General features: G+C 40.8%; 1 protein-coding gene across 1 annotated transcript in view; it reads left to right on the top strand.

The window, feature by feature from the left end:
- METTL8 (methyltransferase like 8) overlaps positions 1-9,114 on the top strand; it is a 99,344-nt gene extending 90,230 nt beyond the window's left edge. Inside the window, exons 8-12 of the mRNA XM_003800862.3 lie at positions 1,362-1,425; positions 2,029-2,168; positions 6,955-7,061; positions 7,204-7,269; positions 8,743-9,114. Coding sequence (XP_003800910.1) covers positions 1,362-1,425; positions 2,029-2,168; positions 6,955-7,061; positions 7,204-7,269; positions 8,743-8,933 — 568 coding nt within the window. The 3' untranslated portion in view covers positions 8,934-9,114. The remainder of the gene's footprint in view (positions 1-1,361; positions 1,426-2,028; positions 2,169-6,954; positions 7,062-7,203; positions 7,270-8,742) is intronic.
- Positions 9,115-17,691: the final 8,577 nt, after the last annotated feature.

Below are 17,691 nucleotides of genomic sequence, written 5' to 3'. Positions count from 1 at the left end.
TTATGGGGTACAGTGTACTGGTTTTATATACAATTTGAAATGCTTTCATCAAACTGGTTCAAACTGGTTAGCATAGCTTCACCACATTTTCTTAGTTATTGTGTTAAGACATTTATATTCTACACTTAGTTGATTTAACATGTACCCTTGTAAAATGCACCATAGGTGTGTTCCCACCAATTACCCTCCCTCTACCCATCCTCACCCCCCTTTCCCCTTCATCTTGGGCTGTAGTTGGGTTATAGCTTTCATATGGAAGTGTGGGTGCTTATAAATTGGTTTCAAAGTAGGACTGAGTGCATTGGATACTTTTTCTTCCATTCTTGAGATACTTTGCTAAGAAGAATATGTTCCAGCTCCATTCATGTAAACATGAAAGAGGTAAAGTCTCCACATTACTGAATTTCAAATAAAGGCCATACAGAACATGTTTGAGTTCAGAGGAAGCCAATTAAAAATCACACAGGTAAATTTACTTTCTTCACAAATTAAAAATAAAGCAACTGAGTCTTAGAGAAATTACGTCCACAGAGTTAACAAGGGACAAATTCAGGATTCAGACACATTCAATTTGGCTCAAACATCTTATCATTTTACTGGATATTTTCATATACTACTTTGTATTCTAATGCTTGGTACATATATGAAGCTCAATGAAAGGTGACAATAACTTGAAAAAATAACTAAGTTAATATGTTAGTGTTTTATTATCTTTAAGAAGTTGTATTTGCATGCTACTTAAGTATATATCTCTCTCTATATATGTATATATATCTATCCATCTACATATATATCTATACATGTATATATATTAGGGCATCAGAACTTCTGTGACAGGCCTAGGTAGGAACCAAAGAGTTGCATAGAAAGGAAGAGGAATGAAGCACCAGGACACAGGCATCTGAGAATCCTTAGAAAAGGATGGAACTTGGCTACGCTAAGAGGAGCTGCAGGACACGATGAGGAGACACAGAGGAGGACGACGGAGCAGTGCTGGTGGGTGGTTTTGAAGGTTTCCCCTGTGGGAATATGACAAGGACAAGATTCTTACCACAAGGATTAATGTGGGTATTGAGCATATTAAGCACTCTAAGAGCTGAGACAGATTCCTGAAACGTATGAAGGGAAATGATGAGAAAAAGAAGGAAGCCAAAGAGCCCTGGGTTCAACTGCAGTGCAACCTGCTCCACCCAGAGAAGCACACTGTGAATTCATGGCATACTAGGTGTAAAAAATGAGAGACTACTGCAAAAAAAGAAAGAAAGAAAAATATTATTACAAGTCAAACCTACACTTTCCTTTCTTCTCTAGTTTAAATTTATATGAGCTCTAGATTTAAATATTTTTTTCCATTTTCTTAGGAACATTCCAGAGTCCTTTCTTTATTGTTGTGATTTTGCTTCAGGAGCTGTGGAGCTAGTAAAGGTATGCCTTATGTTTCCTTTCAAGAGAGCCTACATAAAGGTCTAATTTATTTGCTTTTGAAGTGATACCTTTGAAATGTTTCTGGATCATATGTTACCCATGACCATTCTTAACTGACCTTTTACTATTTCCAGTAATCACATCAGCTAATGTCTAAGATACTACCCTAAAGCAATAGAAGTTGTTTGTACATCTCAGGGACTGGTACTCCCAGAAAGGCCAGAAACCAAGAGGGATAGCCAGGAAGGATACTGACATACAAATTTCAGACAATACACCTGCTCCAAACAGAACTTGTTTAAGATCAGAAACAACACAGGGTAGGCCTTTAACAATACCGCTTACTGCCTCATAAAATCTGCCCTCCTCCACTTTTAAATTTAAAGAGGAATTGTGAATATTTGTTATCAAGTCCAAGTACTAGCCTTAATTTTTTAGGGCAGCTTGAAATAAGCTAACAATACCAACCTAGAAATAAAGTACCTTCAGATTTACAGAAGAAAGGCTCCTGGGAGAAAAGGTAGAAAATCTGACCTTTATATTTTTTAAAAAATCCCAGACGTCTACTAACCGCTTTTGCTTTTTATTCCTTTATCATGACAGTCGCACTCGTCCTACAGAGCAGCCCAGTGCTGTGCTTTTGTTCATGATATATGTGATGACGGCCTACCCTACCCCTTTCCAGATGGCATCCTGGATGTCATTCTCCTGGTCTTTGTGCTCTCTTCTATTCATCCTGACAGGTAAATGAAGACAAAAGGGCAAAGCACATGTGTTAAGCTCCTTCATCAGTAGTGGTCTACAGAACTATCAGAGCAAAAATGACAATTCTTGAATTTATTATTTAGCCAACTACATTGTGTATTCCATGAAGACTTTTAGATGCAGTCTTTCCTGTCTTCAGGCTTTTTTGGAGGAAGCTGGTCAAACTACTTCATTAGTGAACTTTCTGTCACTGTCAAAATGAAGTGAGCATATTCTGGCAAGATACATACCTATTAAAAGTGACAGTTCTTCAAGGAAATTACAAATTCAAAACAACTAATAGACTCCCAAGAGGGAAATTGTACTTGGTGATCAGAAACAAACATCTTTGATTTAGTGTCTTTCTGAATGTTCATGAATAGGTGGGCTGTGGATCTGACTTCACACAGGTCTATGGAGCGGCTTTAAAAAATTGGTTTCAGGCTCAGCGCCTGTGGCTCAAACGGCTAAGGCGCCAGCCACATACACCTAAGGTGGCGGGTTCGAATCCAGCCCAGACCCGCCAAACAACAATAATGGCTGCAACCAAAAAATAGCTGGGCGTTGTGGCGGGTGCCTGTGGTCCCAGCTACTTGGGAGGCTGAGGCAGGAGACTTGCTTGAGCCCAGGAGTTGGAGGTTGCTGTGAGCATTGAAGCCATGGCACTCTACCCAGGGGCTCAGCTTGAGGCTCTGTCTCAAAAAAAAAAATTGGTTTCAAAGAAGCTTACCAGGTCCAGATTAGCTTTGGACTTAGACGATCTAATGTTAGCCTCATTTGTATATACATATGTATGACTTAAATATTTATATTTATCAAATTTTAAACTATAAATATAGCTCTTCTCCAGAGAGAAAATATAAAGAGATATTATCACCAATTAAAATGATTATCTTTCTTAAAATCGTGCCACCTGGGCAGCACCTGTGGCTCAAAGGAGTAGGGCACTGGCCCCATATACCGGAGGTGGAGGGTTCAAACCTGGCCCCAGCCAAAAAAAAAAAACCTTGCCACCTTCCATGTATTAAAACATGTGTATGGTAAGTGTCAGGGCTTGTGCATGCTTAAGATTTCCTAAAATTGGGTTTTCACAATTTCCTGGTAAGAGATACAGATTTGGGATCAACCACTTCTTACCTGATAAGTGAGACCCACAGAAACAGAGTTACCATGTGCTTCTTTCTTTGCAATTATAAGGCCACTAGGACCCTTTATAGTTCTTTTACTTTCCATTCAGAGATAAGTACTTTGGCTACTTAAGAAAGAACAAATTATATTTCCAAATAAATCCAAAAGAAAGATACATTTGTGCCTGGTGAGATGTATCAGTTTTTCCTCCCAGTTTCTATAACCTATTTCTTTTTGCTAATCCGTGCAGATTATTGGCATTGTTCAGGAACTAGTATGTCATCTGTATTTTGTTCCTTCTATGAACAGTTAAAAAGATAGAATAAGTGGATAGAGAGAGAATAAGATTTCCTATTTAACACCCATAGGAGGAAACATTTAAATTCTAAATATGATCACAAAAAGACTATTTGAAATTAGTTTATATCATGTATTTTCTCATTATTTGAATTGAATGTTAAAGAGCAAGGGAAACTGATTATCTTAGGAAGATTGCTTTTATAATACAGTACTTCATGATATTTATTACAAAATAAATTCAGAGGTACCATATCAGTACCCACTTTCTTACCTACATGGAAATAATCTAAACACAAGGTGAATGAATAACAGGGGGGTGGTAGTAAGTGAAAGGCAAAGCAATGTCTTTAGAGTCATTGAGGACTATAGTAATAGATTCCCTCAGGAAAATTCTAGAAAAGTAGCATCTAGGCAGGTTGGAAAATTCAGGCACAAATAAATGGCAACCAGTTCTTAGTCTGGGGGATCCCAGCTTAAATGGGAATAAATTGTAGGAGGCTGCAAGAGAAGAGCCAATTGTCCTTATCATTGAAAGAAAAGAAAGTATAAAATACAGATCCAAGCACAGGGTAGGCAGTCAATAAGTACCATTTTTTTATCTTTTGTTTTCCATGTCCTCACCCTCAATCCAGAGATAGGTGAGGACAGCAAAGTCAGCCCCTGTGGGATAAAGAAAGAACAGGGTTTTGTCCCAATCTAGTTTCCTCTGTCTCAACCCCAGCCTGCTCCCCCATGATGTTCTCAGGAACTGAGTCTGGAACTGCATTTGGAACCAAGATGAGGTGATCAAGAAAAGTAGCTGCCACTCCCTGCCTTCATCTACAACCTCAGACATTAAAGGATAGTTGGGAGGAAAGGTTTTGCAGGAGGAGGTGGCTATATTTTAAAGTATTTGGTTCTATGTTTTTCTGCATTTTAGTTTCATGCTTGTTTTACTAATAATTACGGAGAGTTTGCTCTGTACATAAAACGTTTATCCTGAAAGTAAATATTTTAAGGTTTAGATATAGTTTTCTTTTTTCTTTTCTTTTTTTTTTTTTATAGAGACAGAATCTCACTTTATTGCCCTCGGTACAGTGCCATGGCGTCACACAGCTCACAGCAACCTCCAACTCCTGGGCTTAGGCGATTCTCTTGCCTCAGCCTCCCAAGTAGCTGGGACTACAGGTGCCCGCCACAAGGCCTGGCTAGTTTTTTAGAGACAAGATCTCACTCTGAGTTAGGCTGATCTTAAACTTGTGAGCTCAGGCAATCCACACACCTTGTCCTCCTAAGTGCTGGGATTATAGGCATGAACTACCAGGCCCAACCTGAATCCTTTTCAATATAGCTCTGTAGGCAGCTAATTGGTCTCTCAGCAATGACACAAGATTTGAAATCTTTGGCTCGGTGCCTGTAACTCAGCGGCTAGGGCATCAACCACATACACCGAAACTAGCGGGTGTGAATACAGTCTCGGCCTGCCAAACAACAATGACAACTGCAACAAAAAATAGCCATGCACTATGGCAGGCACCCGTAGTCCCAGCTACTTGGGAGGCTGAGGCAAGAGAATCGCTTAAGCCCAAGAGTTGGAGGTTGCTGTGAACTGTGACACCACGGCACTCTACCCAGGGCAACAGCCCAAGAGTTCGAGGTTGCTGTGAACTGTGACACCACGGCACTCTACCCAGGGCAACAGCTTGAGACTCCATCTCAAAAAAAAAAAAAAAAAAAAGATTTGAAATCTTTGCCATTCCTGGCCCATGATCACAAACAAGGCCACGAGCACTTGGCCAGAATCAAGAGCAGTTACAAGGGGTCATATTTGATTGGAAGCCAGGTAAGTAGAATAAATAGTAAAGGGAAGAGAGCAAAGGCTTCTCCTAAGCTAGGGCTTAATGAATGAGTAAAGTTTAAATAAGCAGAGTAAGGAGAAGAAAATTCTTTGAGGGAAAATCATATGAGCAAAAGTATAGGCTCTGAGTATAGGCTGCTCAGAGCCAAGTATGAAATAGTTAGATGAGGGAAGATGCTGCAGGTTGGAAAGCTGTTGGAAAGATGAATTGGGGTCAGTAGTAGGAGATCCTAAGAATTCAACTAAGAAATTAAAGTTTTGGCTCGGTGCCTGTGGCTCAAGCCGCTAAGGCGCCAGCCACATACACCTAAGGTGGAGGGTTCAAATCCCCAGCCCGGGCCCACCAAACAACAATGATGGCTGCAACCAAAAAATGGCCAGGCGTTGTGGTGGGCGCCTGTAGTCCCAGCTACTTGGGAGGCTGAGGCAGGAGACTCGCTTGAGCCCAGGAGTTGGAGGTTGCTGTGAGCGTGATGCCATGGCACTCTACCCAGGGGGGATAGCTTGAGGCTCTATCTTAAAAAAAGAAAAAAAAAAAGAAATTAAAGTTTTATCCTGTGGGCTCGGTGCCCATAGCTCAGCGGTTAGGGTGCTAGCTATGTACACCAGGGCTGGCGGTTCAAACCTGGGCCAAGCCTGCTAAACAACAACGACAATTGCAACAAAAAAAATAGCCGGGTGGTATGGTGAGCACCTGTAGTCCCAGCTACTTGGGAGTCTGAGGCAAGAGAGTTGCTTAAGCCCAAGAGTTTGAGGTTGCCATGAGCTATGCTGCTACAGCACTCTACTGAGGGCGACAAAGTGAGACTCTGTCTCTAAAAATAAATAAATAAAAATAAAGTTTTATCCTGTGGATTAAAATCATGAGTTTTGAGCAAGAGGGTGACTTGACAAAACCATTATTTTAAGCAGAATTAACTCACTGATAACATGCTAAAACAGTGGTTCTCAACCTTCTAATGCCGCAACGTATTTTCATTGTTAAAAAGGGCTTGCACCCCACAGGTTGAGAACTGTACAAGAATTGACAGAAGAATAATAAAGCATGTTAGGAAATGGATTTGTTTCTACGCTTAAGGAGATAGAGGAAAAGGAGAATGATCTAGTTTTGGAGGGAAGGACATTTCCTGTTTGTTTATATACAATCTGGGATGGCTCTGGCATACGTTTTATCTTGCAAAGAAAATGAAGCACACTCATTTTTTTTGTCTACCTCAGAAACTTCTTAATTGCTGTAAATAGCAGGAAACATCTGTGGTTCAGTTTTGCACCATACATCAAGCTCTGTGAAGTTACTACCCTGGTCACTGGGCTGATTTGTTTTCTCTAGGCCTTTTGTATCTGGTCATTGGTATTCTCTTATTTCCTGTTTATAAAATATTTTTGGTTTTGTTGCCCTTATGTTTGTGGTTTAGATCTCTTTGGCCTTGCTGAGCTTTTTTTATTTGTCTTCAAGAAAGTTAAATCTGGCAGATAAAACAAGATTTCCACAAATAGGTTATCTCACTTTGTTTTCAAAGGATGCAGGGTGTTGTAAACCGACTGTCCAAATTACTGAAACCTGGGGGAATGCTGTTATTTCGGGACTATGGAAGATATGATAAGACTCAACTTCGTTTTAAAAAGGGTAATAATATATTTAGTTTGGGGCGATTTTCACATATTTGAAAGAATCCTTTGTTTCTATTTCATGTCAAGTTATTTTGTTGAGGGGGGTTTCGTTTCTGTTTTAAAGAATACTAAGTTTCTCTTTCTGTAATTCTTTTTAGGGCATTGTTTATCTGAAAATTTTTATGTTCGAGGAGATGGTACCAGAGCATATTTCTTTACAAAAGGTATGCTAATCTACAAGAGGAAATGGTTAGCTATGAATACTCTCTTTGGTTATAGTTCAAAAGCTCTAATAGTTGATTAACACTGGATGTCTTCATACTTTTGTGCCTATAACTAACTCTTCTGCATAACTGCTGACAATGGCCTTTTTGCCTTTTAATCTTTTTCCAGTTAAAACTGTTTTTTTCTTTTTTTATTAGACAGAGTCTCACTCAGTTACTCTAGGCTAGAATGCTATGGAGTCAGGCTGGCTCCCAGCAACCTCAAACTCCTGGGTTCAATCCTCTGCCTCAACCTCTTGAGTAGCAGGACACCTGGCTCATTTATTCTAATTTTAGGAGAGACAGAGTCTCGCTCTTGCTCAGGGTTGTCTCAAACTCCTAACCTCAAGCGATCCTCCTACCTCAGCCTCACAGAGTACTAGGATTCCAGGCATAAGCCACCGTGCCCAGCTAGTTAAAATTGCTTTAAAGAGTCACTGTTTTGGCTCGGCACCTATAGCTCAACCGGCTAAGGCGCCAGCCACGTACACCTAAGGTGGCGGGTTCGAACCCCCAGCCTGGACCCACCAAAACAACAATGACGGCTGCAACCAAAAAATAGCCGGGCGTTGTGGCAGGCGCCTGTTGTCCCAGCTACTTGGGAGGCGGAGGCAGGAGACTCGCTTGAGCCCAGGAGTTGGAGGTTGCTGTGAGCTGTAATGCCACGGCACTCTACCCAGGGGGACAGCTTGAGGCTCTGTCTTAAAAAAAAAAAAAAAAAGAGTCACTGTTTCACCCTCATACGCAAATGAAGGTGCAGTTTGTTCCGTTTTGGAAATATTGTTAGCCCAGATATGAAAAATATTGATGACATGCCACACCCAAAGGAAGCAATTTTATTTCATACATCTATGGAAAATTACTTCATCTCCTATCAATTTCTCATTTTAGAAAAGCATTTCTGACAGTATCAAATGAATCCTTTATTTAAGGATTTACCCAAATTTATGTGAGTGCTTTTATAATCTCCCATTTTGGGTCTCCGTAAACCAACAGGAACTCTGAAACAGAGCACCTTTCAAAATGTTGACAGCTGCAACCAATAGGTTTGTATATCTGTTTATGCCTGGTGCATTAGCGTGTTTACACTGGGTGTATTTTTGTGAAGTAGAAGAAACCCACTTGGTTTCACAGGTTTCCTTCACCAAGTTGTACCAGAGATTATTTCTTGGTATAAGTGAAATTCATTTATTCTTCCCTCATTCTTTTTCAGTGCTGATCTCTCTCTCTGGAACTATTTCTATTGCTTCCACCACCATATGATATGTTGGTTGTGGTTGGGCATCATCCTTCCCTGCTATTTGGGCCATGATTTCTATAGATGAAGTTTATTTATACCAAGATCATCAGTCATTCTATCAATGTTGCAATGCTCCTGACCTCCCTCTGTTACCAATCACACGTCATATCTCTGACTGCCATTTTGTCTCACAGGGGAAGTCCATGAGATGTTCTGCAAGGCCGGTTTAGATGAAAAGCAAAATCTGGTTGATCATCGCTTACAAGTTAATAGGAAAAAACAAGTGAAAATGCACCGAGTGTGGGTTCAAGGCAAATTCCAGAAACCATTGCAGTGGACTCAAAATAGCTCCAAATTGGCGTTTTCACTCCTTTTTCATAATTGAACTGTGTACCACGTTAACGTGCAAAACCAGAGGACCATGTTACTCAAAGACTCCTACAAGTCTTTCATTTCCCTAAAGACAGTAAGAAGGAAAGTATTCATGGGTGAGCTCTTTTGTATATTTTAATCACATGTAAGTGATTTGGTAGAGTACACCTCTGTCTGTGTTTTGAAATTTTGATATGTCCAAGCTTGTTTGGGTTTATCACATATAACCATTTTACTTGTTCCTTAGGTTTTATGATATAATTATTCAATTAAATTACTGGTATAAGTCAGATAATTTTGAGAAACCATACTTTGCAAATTTTTACAAGTAGAAAAAATTATCCACTTTATTTTTACATTAGGCTTAGTAAACCAGTTCCCAAACACAGTCAAACTATCCCCATTGTACTCTGATAGCAGAGAGGCACCACACCTTGTTTCCAGGGAAAGCTTCAACAGGCTAGGATCAAGATGTATCATTTTGTTGTGTTGTTGTTGTCTGTTTTCCCCAAGGTTTTGTTGGGTTTGTGTTTGTTTTGATTTTTTTGAGTCAGGGTCTTGCTCTGTTGCCCCTGCTTATGCATAGCACACCATAACCTCAAACCTCTGTCTTCAAGTGATCCTCCTGTTTTGGCCTCCCAAATTCCTGGATTTAGAGGCATGATCCTCTGTACCCGGCCTTTTTTTCTTTTATAGTCAGAGACTGATGTCTGAAATTTAATTTTAGTTTCTCTTTCCTTTCCTACAGTTGGGGAAGTATGGCCTATTCTAACATTATTTTCAGGCTATTCTTAAATGTACAATTTGTTATAAACTCTCTTTAAGACAACTAACATACCTAAGAAAATTCTTAAATCATAGCAGCCGAAAATTTATTTGCCCCTTACCTTAAAAAGGACTCGAGTTGGCTTACAAATTGCACCTTATAAAAATAGAGTTTTTAAGACTGGTCTCTTATTCATTACACAATACTTATTGCGTACTTACACTGTACATGGAATAAAATGATCGATAAAGAATTAACCCTGTCGGCTCGGCGCCTGTGGCTCAAGCGGCTAAGGTGCCAGCCACATACACCTAAAGTGGCAGGTTCGAATCCCCAGCCCGGGCCGCCAAACAACAATGATGGCTGCAACCAAAAAAAAAAAAAATGGCCAGGGGTTGTGGGGGGTGCCTGTAGTCCCAGCTACTTGGGAGGCTGAGGCAGGAGACTCACTTGAGCCCAGAAGTTGGAGGTTGCTGTGAGCGTGATGCCATGGCACTCTACCCAGGGGGATAGCTTGAGGCTCCGTCTCAAAAAAAAAGAATTAACCCTGTCTACAGGGAGCATAGGATCTAACTAGCAAAGCAAAATGTGCATATCCCAAACCTCTAAGTCATAATCTAAGATGATATACAGTCAGGCATTCAAATAGAGAACTTACCAGCTAGTGGACTTTGATTATGAACAACAGAAATCTGAAAAAAATCAACAATCTCTTGAAAGAACCACCATTAGAATAATTCAGTCCAATTATTTTTTCTTTTTGAATTCACCTAAAATTAAATTTTCTGGAAGAATATAATCAGTCCAACTTGGGTCATGGATTCATCTCTTGATCAGCTGGGGCAGGGCAGCCTAATTGATGGTGTCAACAAAATGTATGGAATAGAAAATGTTCTTCAAAGGAAAATCAAGACATTACTGTCAAAAATAGCAGAGAAAGATGATGCCCAATCCCAACCAACACATCATAAAGTGGTAGAAGCAACAGGAATAGTAGTTCCAAAGAGAGAGATCAGCTCTGAAACAGAATGAGGGAAGAATCAGGCTTCTTTCTGAAGGAAGGAGGACCTGGAGCTGGCCCTGGGACACACCTTCTCAGAAGACAGTGAGAAGACAAGTCTTCTTGGTGTGGAACATTAAGGATGAGGAAAAGTGGAGAAAAGATAGGGAAAAGGTCAGCTTGTAGACAGCCTGGAGTAGCAGGTATCTTGACTTCCGCCTGTGAACCGAAACAATCTCTGGTCAGTTTGTTTCTGTTTTCTCTGAGACATGATGTGTTATAATCATGTTTAGAGAGATCGATAAAGGAGTTGTCCATAGAATGGAGTGAGGTCAGATATCATTGGCAAAGAAGACTACATGAAAGTTGTTGCACAAACTTGCCTTGGTAGCAAGTCCTCAGAAGTAAAATTATCAAGGTTTCTGTTTAAACATGCATAAGTCAGTAAATGTAAAAGTTAAAATTTGCCTGAGACTCTTAACTCAGTTGTATTTCATAACTAAAAAATACATTTAAAAGCCAAACTAGTAATGAAAGTATTACATACAACAAGGGCAGTTTAGATAAGTTAATGTTGCTATGGGAACCCCAGCAGATCTCTTTGTGTCTCAATTTAAAAATCATGGCCCAAGGTGGTTTTAAAAAACAACAGAAGGTAAAATTATTCTCACATTCTCACACATGTAAATTGTACTGTCTCTCTCAGTTCTAAATAGCAGATTCAAGCCAGCCTCTTGACTAGCACAGTAAAATTCAGCTTCGTGTCTTTCTATAATATATTACAGCATGTGAGTTAACCTTTAGAAGCTTCAAAAATACATTAACCAAATTTGGACTGTGAGACACAAACTGGTCTCTTTTGGGCTTTGTCCAGCGCAGCCCTCCTATTCCACATGGCCGTGCACCAGGACCATCTCCACCAGTGTCTTCGGCTTGTCTGGTCACTTTGCTCTCTTAGCCTACCTGAATTAACCTTTTGAGGGTTTGCTCTAGACAAAAATGTAGATCTTGGCAGAGAAAGAAAATAGAAAGACCTATTTGTACTTTTGCCTATAGGTGTTAAGAAATCACACAATGTGGCAAACATATCTGCTCGGGTATTAGTTTAAAATATTTGATAACCGCTTGAAATTCTAATTTTTTCCCTCACACCCATAAAGCTAGAACCAGTTGGTTAAGCAGAGTTTGATATTTAAAAATTCATCTTCTGAGAGAGGTAAATTTCAAAAGGATCATTTTCTTTCTTACAGAAAAAAAGTATATATTCCTTTATCTTCTTACAATATAGAAACATGAAACATGCTAAAAATGCACTCCATTTCTGAAAATTTACTTTTGAGCATTAAATGTAAAAATTCTCACATGAATAACTATTTCAGAAGGTTGTGGGAAAATCAAGATAACAGTTTCTATTATTGTTTTACATTCATTGTGCTACATTTGTCTGTATTAAAACACTCATTTAACATTGACTTCTGATAAGAGAGGATACCCAGAAAACGTAAGGTCTAAGAGAACAGAGGTCTTCTCAAGGAGACCTCTTGAGAGGTCCTTCGAGGTCCAGAGAGGTGCAGGACCCCCCCATGATGACTCAGCTCTTAGGAATTTGTAGAAACTTAAATTCCTGGGACCTGGAAACTAATACTTGCTTCTACTTCTATAAAAGTCCATGGTTCTGTAAAAGCCAGAGCCTGCTTCTCCAGCTTGATTCAAACTGACCAATGAAAAAGGTACCCGTGGGCTGGAACTTTTGGACAAGGGATAAAAAAGAAGACTGAGCCAGTCGGGTGTCCAGCATGGACATTTTGAATTCTTCTGTGCCTTCGCTCCCCTGGCTGAAATAAAGCTCTTCCTCTTTTAAACACGATTTTTGGGTGTCTGTTCTCTCCACTGGGCATTGTCTTCCTGCAACACTGAGAACTTGTTTGCTTTGCCTGTCTCCATGCCATATTGTGAACACATCCCAGTTTCAACCAAGTCATGGCTTTACTTTGTACCTGAAAATTTACCCATAAGCAAATCGCTGACCTCTGGGGGCAAAACCTAAAGCCATCAGAACCCTATGGATTGTTAAACTTCAGACAAGTTAGATTCTTCCCCTAAAACTCTAATGCTATATTCCTGCAGTTTTCCAACTCATAAAAGTTCTGAAGCCGGGATACAACATGCATTGTTACTTCTAACTGGGTTGGATGTTTATTATGCTTCTCACAAGTACAGATAACTTCACATTTGCATCACTAATAGACCTCTTTCAAAGCCTCTGCTCCTACTTCCTGCCTCTGTTAGTCATCAGCAGACTGTATTGGCGTGGGGATTTTACCCACTTATGAAAGTGCCTTGTAAATTCTAGAGCATTCAACATAAGTGAGGTATTGTTACTGACAACAGTGTTTACAATCTACAGGGCGGCATACAGTACTCTAGCCACAGACACTTTTTCAATGGTTTTATGAGACATTATGAGAAAGACAGTATCATACCGTGGAAAGTATTGCCTCGGAGTCAGACAGGAAGCATGGGTCCTACTTTCTAGCTGCTAGCTCTGAGTGCTAAGTTTTGTGCGCATCATACAGGTTACTTCATTCACTCCTCAAACTCCTATTCGTTTTCATGCTAAACACTTAGCCGATGAGACTAGGGCTCTGAGTCCTTGGTAACTTGCCCAAGGATATCACAGCTACTAAGTGGCAGGGCCAGAATTTGGACCCGGAACTGATTCTAAACCTCTACTCTCTGACTGCGTGTTTAATTGATAAGCTCAACTGATGCTGGGAAAGAGAAGAAAGAGAGCTCCCGAGATCAAGTGAAAACTACAGCAGGGGGTTCAGACGACCTTCAAGGTTATGGCTCAGTCTCCATCCATTCTGTGAAATAAATAGGTTCCACGTGTCCACAGTTACAAACTGGGAAGGAAGAGAAGGAAAGGAACCGAGAGGAATGACAAAGCAAAAAGCTTTCAATCAGTTCTTTTCCAGCATTCTGCCTATGCCTGGTTCTGCTCTGCCCCACCCCCCTCCAGCCTTCAGCCTTCCACTTGGCATCCCTCCTGGCAGAGCCTCATCGCTTGCATGCTCCTTTCTGAAAAAAAAAAAAAAATTCCGTACTGCAAGGGTGGGGGTGGGGACAAAGCCCTGAAAATGTCTTCAAAAGGATTCAGCTCTAACGTAATCTAAAATACTGTATGTGAAATCAGGAGGTGTCAATAATATAAGTGGAAACATCTCTATTTAAAGCCTTGTGTGTACATTAATGCCACGTTAATACCAATTCAAGCATCAATGGTGAGCATTTCTTGGAATATGGTTTGGAATTTGATCGGCACAAAGGTACCCAGTGTTAGTGTAGTTATAAATATAAATAGAAGTAAAATAACAGTTGGATCTTCATTTGTAATGAGTCTATATTATGGCCTCAGAGCTGCAGAGGAGAGTGGATGCCAAAATCTGTCTTTCATTAACATATGCCTTAAATGACAAGGAAGAGGTGTTGATGACAAAATTACTTTTTCCTTTGAGTATGAATCAGCAACATGCAGTAACAAGCAAGTAATAATAGTTCTGCGTGTGAGTTCCTACAGAGGGTAAGAAAAATAGCATCATATTCACCTGCAGGAGGGGCCCAGGGGGCCACTGTGCACAGCTTTCTCAAGCATCATCTTAGAACACGATGAGCCACGTCTGGAAGTCAGGTTGGTATGAGATGGATGGAGTCCATCAAAACCCACAGATAGATAGTCAAAAAGCCCACCCTCAGCTGCCCTTGGAGCTTGCCAGAGGTTACCTATCAGACACCACTACCTGGCCCAAAGTTTAAAACAACATCTTCTGATTCTACAGTGCCTGTGGTTTCACAACCACTTAACCTTTAGTAAGGAACAGCTAGAGGCAGCTGAATGAATAAATACACATTAACCTTCCATAAAGAGGAAAAAAAATCAATAAGAGCGCATTGACTTCAAATAGTCACAAGTAGGGTCCAGGTAGCTGTGTTCTTGGTATCCCAGTGATCTTGGTCTTTATCTTTGATTTTCTCCAGCAGGTAGACTGGGAAGAAAAATGCTGCTCTATCAGATGTGCCTGTCAAATAAAATGAGCCTTTGATTGCCTACTAAAACCCCCCAAGCATCCATCTCTCCTTCTTGGGCTGATGAAGTTTACTTCAGGAAAATTGAATTTTGTTAGGCTTACAAACATTCTTTGGCAATGTTTTCAATCCATTGCTCCTTTTTGTAACGCTTCCTAGTTCATTGCAGAAAAAGCAGAAAAATTTTGTCCTTGATACCTTTATATATCAAGTATTGGTTATTTCAAGAAAAGAAAAGTTAGGGAGGGGCCATCACCCTTTGAGCATTTAGGGCTTTCTCACTGGGGAAAAAAGAAACTTAAACTGGGTGACTTCCAAAAATTAAGGATGAGACCATTGCATTAGAAGGTTGAGTTCGTTGCATTAGAAAAGGTTTTTAGGCTCAGCGCCTGCGGTTCAAGTGGCTAAGGCACCAGCCACATACACCTAAGGTGGCAGGTTCGAATCCAGCCCGGGCTCACCAAGCAACAATGATGGCTGCAACCAAAAAATAGCCAGGCGTTGTGGTGGGTGCCTGTTGTCCCAGCTACTTGGGAGGCTGAGGCAGGAGACTCGCTTGAGCCCAAGAGTTGGAGGTTGCTGTGAGCTGTGATGCCAAGGCACTCTGCCCAGGGGGATAGCTTGAGGCTCTGTCTCAAAAAAAAAAAAAAGAAAAGGTTTTTAAAGATTCTTTTATTTTTTCAATGCTATGTACTTAGCACAAGCAACTCCATGTAATTGCTGCCTCATTTCTCTCACCTTCTGCCTCCAGAGAGTAACTGGTCTTCCTCCTGAGGCTATCCTGCTGAACAGAATGCTGGTGTAAAGAATGTGATAGCTCTTCATATCTCTTCCGTTGTGCCCGGCTCCCTTAGGTAAGCTGAGACAGCATCCCGCCCCAAGCAGCATTTGGAACTCACGCTGAAAATCACCTGAAAGAGAATGGCTGAAATTGCTGGCATCGCATGCTGCATTGAAGCAAGAAAGAAGTTTCTGCCTCCAAGGATAATTGCTTCTCTCATGGCTCATACTTCTTCCTTCACAGCCCTCATTTATTTTAATATTTATATTTTACTTTGACTTCCTAGAAGATATTTTTAAAGGTTTTTTAGAAATCCAAATGAAAGATGAAATTCAGGATTCAGAGAAGTATTTATTCTGTTTATCCCTCCCATGAATGTATTCTTAATCAACCGGTCTCTCTGAGTGTCTCCTCATTTGCAGCTTGGTTTCCTAATAGAACACCTGGGCTCTGGAGATTAGTTAGACAAAGCTTCATTATAACTATCCTTGTTTTACTCCCATTTCCTATATGCGTTCTCTTCCTAACTCACTCTCCAGGTGCTTCTTTTTCTTGCCAAATAGTGCGAGGAAATACTTCTGCAGATCTTTTGTTTACTTTAAAAAAAAAAAAAAAACATGGATCCAGTCTTTCCCATTCAGGAGTGCTGTTCATTTCCTGACTGGCCTTTAAAGTTTGGCTCAGTAGCATCTCAAGGACTTGTTCTGTACCCAGGGCAAAAGGAGCTGGGTGCCCCGCAGCCCCATGCTAGAATGAAAATTAAGTTTGGCTCATTCCCTGGAGAAGTAAGCTGATGTTTTCCTTATAGATTTTTCTCCCATTCCTCAGAATTTTAATGCATAGTCATATGGCTTTGACCTTTTAAAACACTTTTTAAATTTTTTTTACTTATTTTATTTTTTTTTTAGAGATTGGGGCCTCACCATGTTACCCAGGCTGGTCTCAAACTCCTGAACTCAAGAGATTCTCCCACCCCAGGGTTGCACCAGGCTTGAAAAGGCATAAAAGACATTTTAGGAGCTGGTGGCTCATGCCTATAATCCCAGTGACTTGGGAGGATCACTTGAGCCCAGGAGTTAGAAGCAGCAGTGAGCTATGATCGTGCCATTATACCCAGCTTGGGCAATAGATCATGATGACCATGTCTTCAAATAAAGACATTATAATAGGGTTGTTTTTCCTCCAACTATATGCAGAAGCTGGTCTCTAACTCCTGCAGAAGCTGATCACCAGAGTCAGACCCCATCTATACCAAAAAAAAAGCTGAGAGCCTAAGAAAGCTCTCAAAAATAAAGAATTATGGCTCGGCACCTATGGCTCAAGCAGCTAAGGCATCAGCCATATACACCTAAGGTGGTGGGTTCGAATCCAGCCCGGGACCGCCAAACAACAATGACAGCTGCAACCAAAAAAAACTAGCTGGGCATTGTGGTGGGCTCCTGTGGTCCCAGCTACTTGGGAGGCTGAGGCAGGAGAATTGCTTGAGCCCAGGAGTTGGAGGTTGCTGTGAGCAGTGAAGTCAGGGCACTCTACCCAGGGGGACAGCTTGAGGCTCTGTCTAAAATAAATAAATAAATAAATAAAATAAAGAATTACCAGGTCGGCGCCTATGGTAGGTGGATAGGGCACTGAGGGTAGCAGGTTCGAACCCAGCCCCAGCCAAACTGCAACAAAAAAACAGCTGGGCGTTTTGGTGAGCGCCTGTGGTCCCAGCTACTCTGGAGGCTGAGGCAAGAGAATTGCCTAGGCCGAGAATTAGAGGTTGCTATGAGCTGTGACGCCACAGCACTCTACTGAGGGTGATAAAGTGAGACTCTGTCTCTAAAAAAAAGAAAGAAAAAGAAAGAATTACCTCTTTGCCTATCTGACACACCACCTAAAATATGCCAGGTTTACCCTGACTCCAAGTTCACTGCTAATGATCTGCCTTGACAGAGGAAGAACTGTAACACTAAAGGAATTTGGCTTGGGCGCCCTCATTTTCTAGATTCCCAAGACTGCCATGTTAATGAAGCTTTGGTCACTATGTATTACACAGTTGAACATTTTCTTTTGGCAGTTTTTTTTTTTTTTTTGGCCGGAGCTGGGTTTTGAATCCACCACCTCCGATATATGGGGCTGGCGCCCTACTCCTTGAG

The sequence above is a fragment of the Otolemur garnettii genome, unplaced genomic scaffold (assembly GCF_000181295.1).
Source record: "Otolemur garnettii isolate 467f Iridium unplaced genomic scaffold, OtoGar3 scaffold00187, whole genome shotgun sequence".
NCBI lineage: Eukaryota > Metazoa > Chordata > Mammalia > Primates > Galagidae > Otolemur > Otolemur garnettii.
The sequence above is the reverse complement of the archived record's forward strand: the minus strand, read 5'-3'. Positions and strand labels throughout refer to the sequence as shown.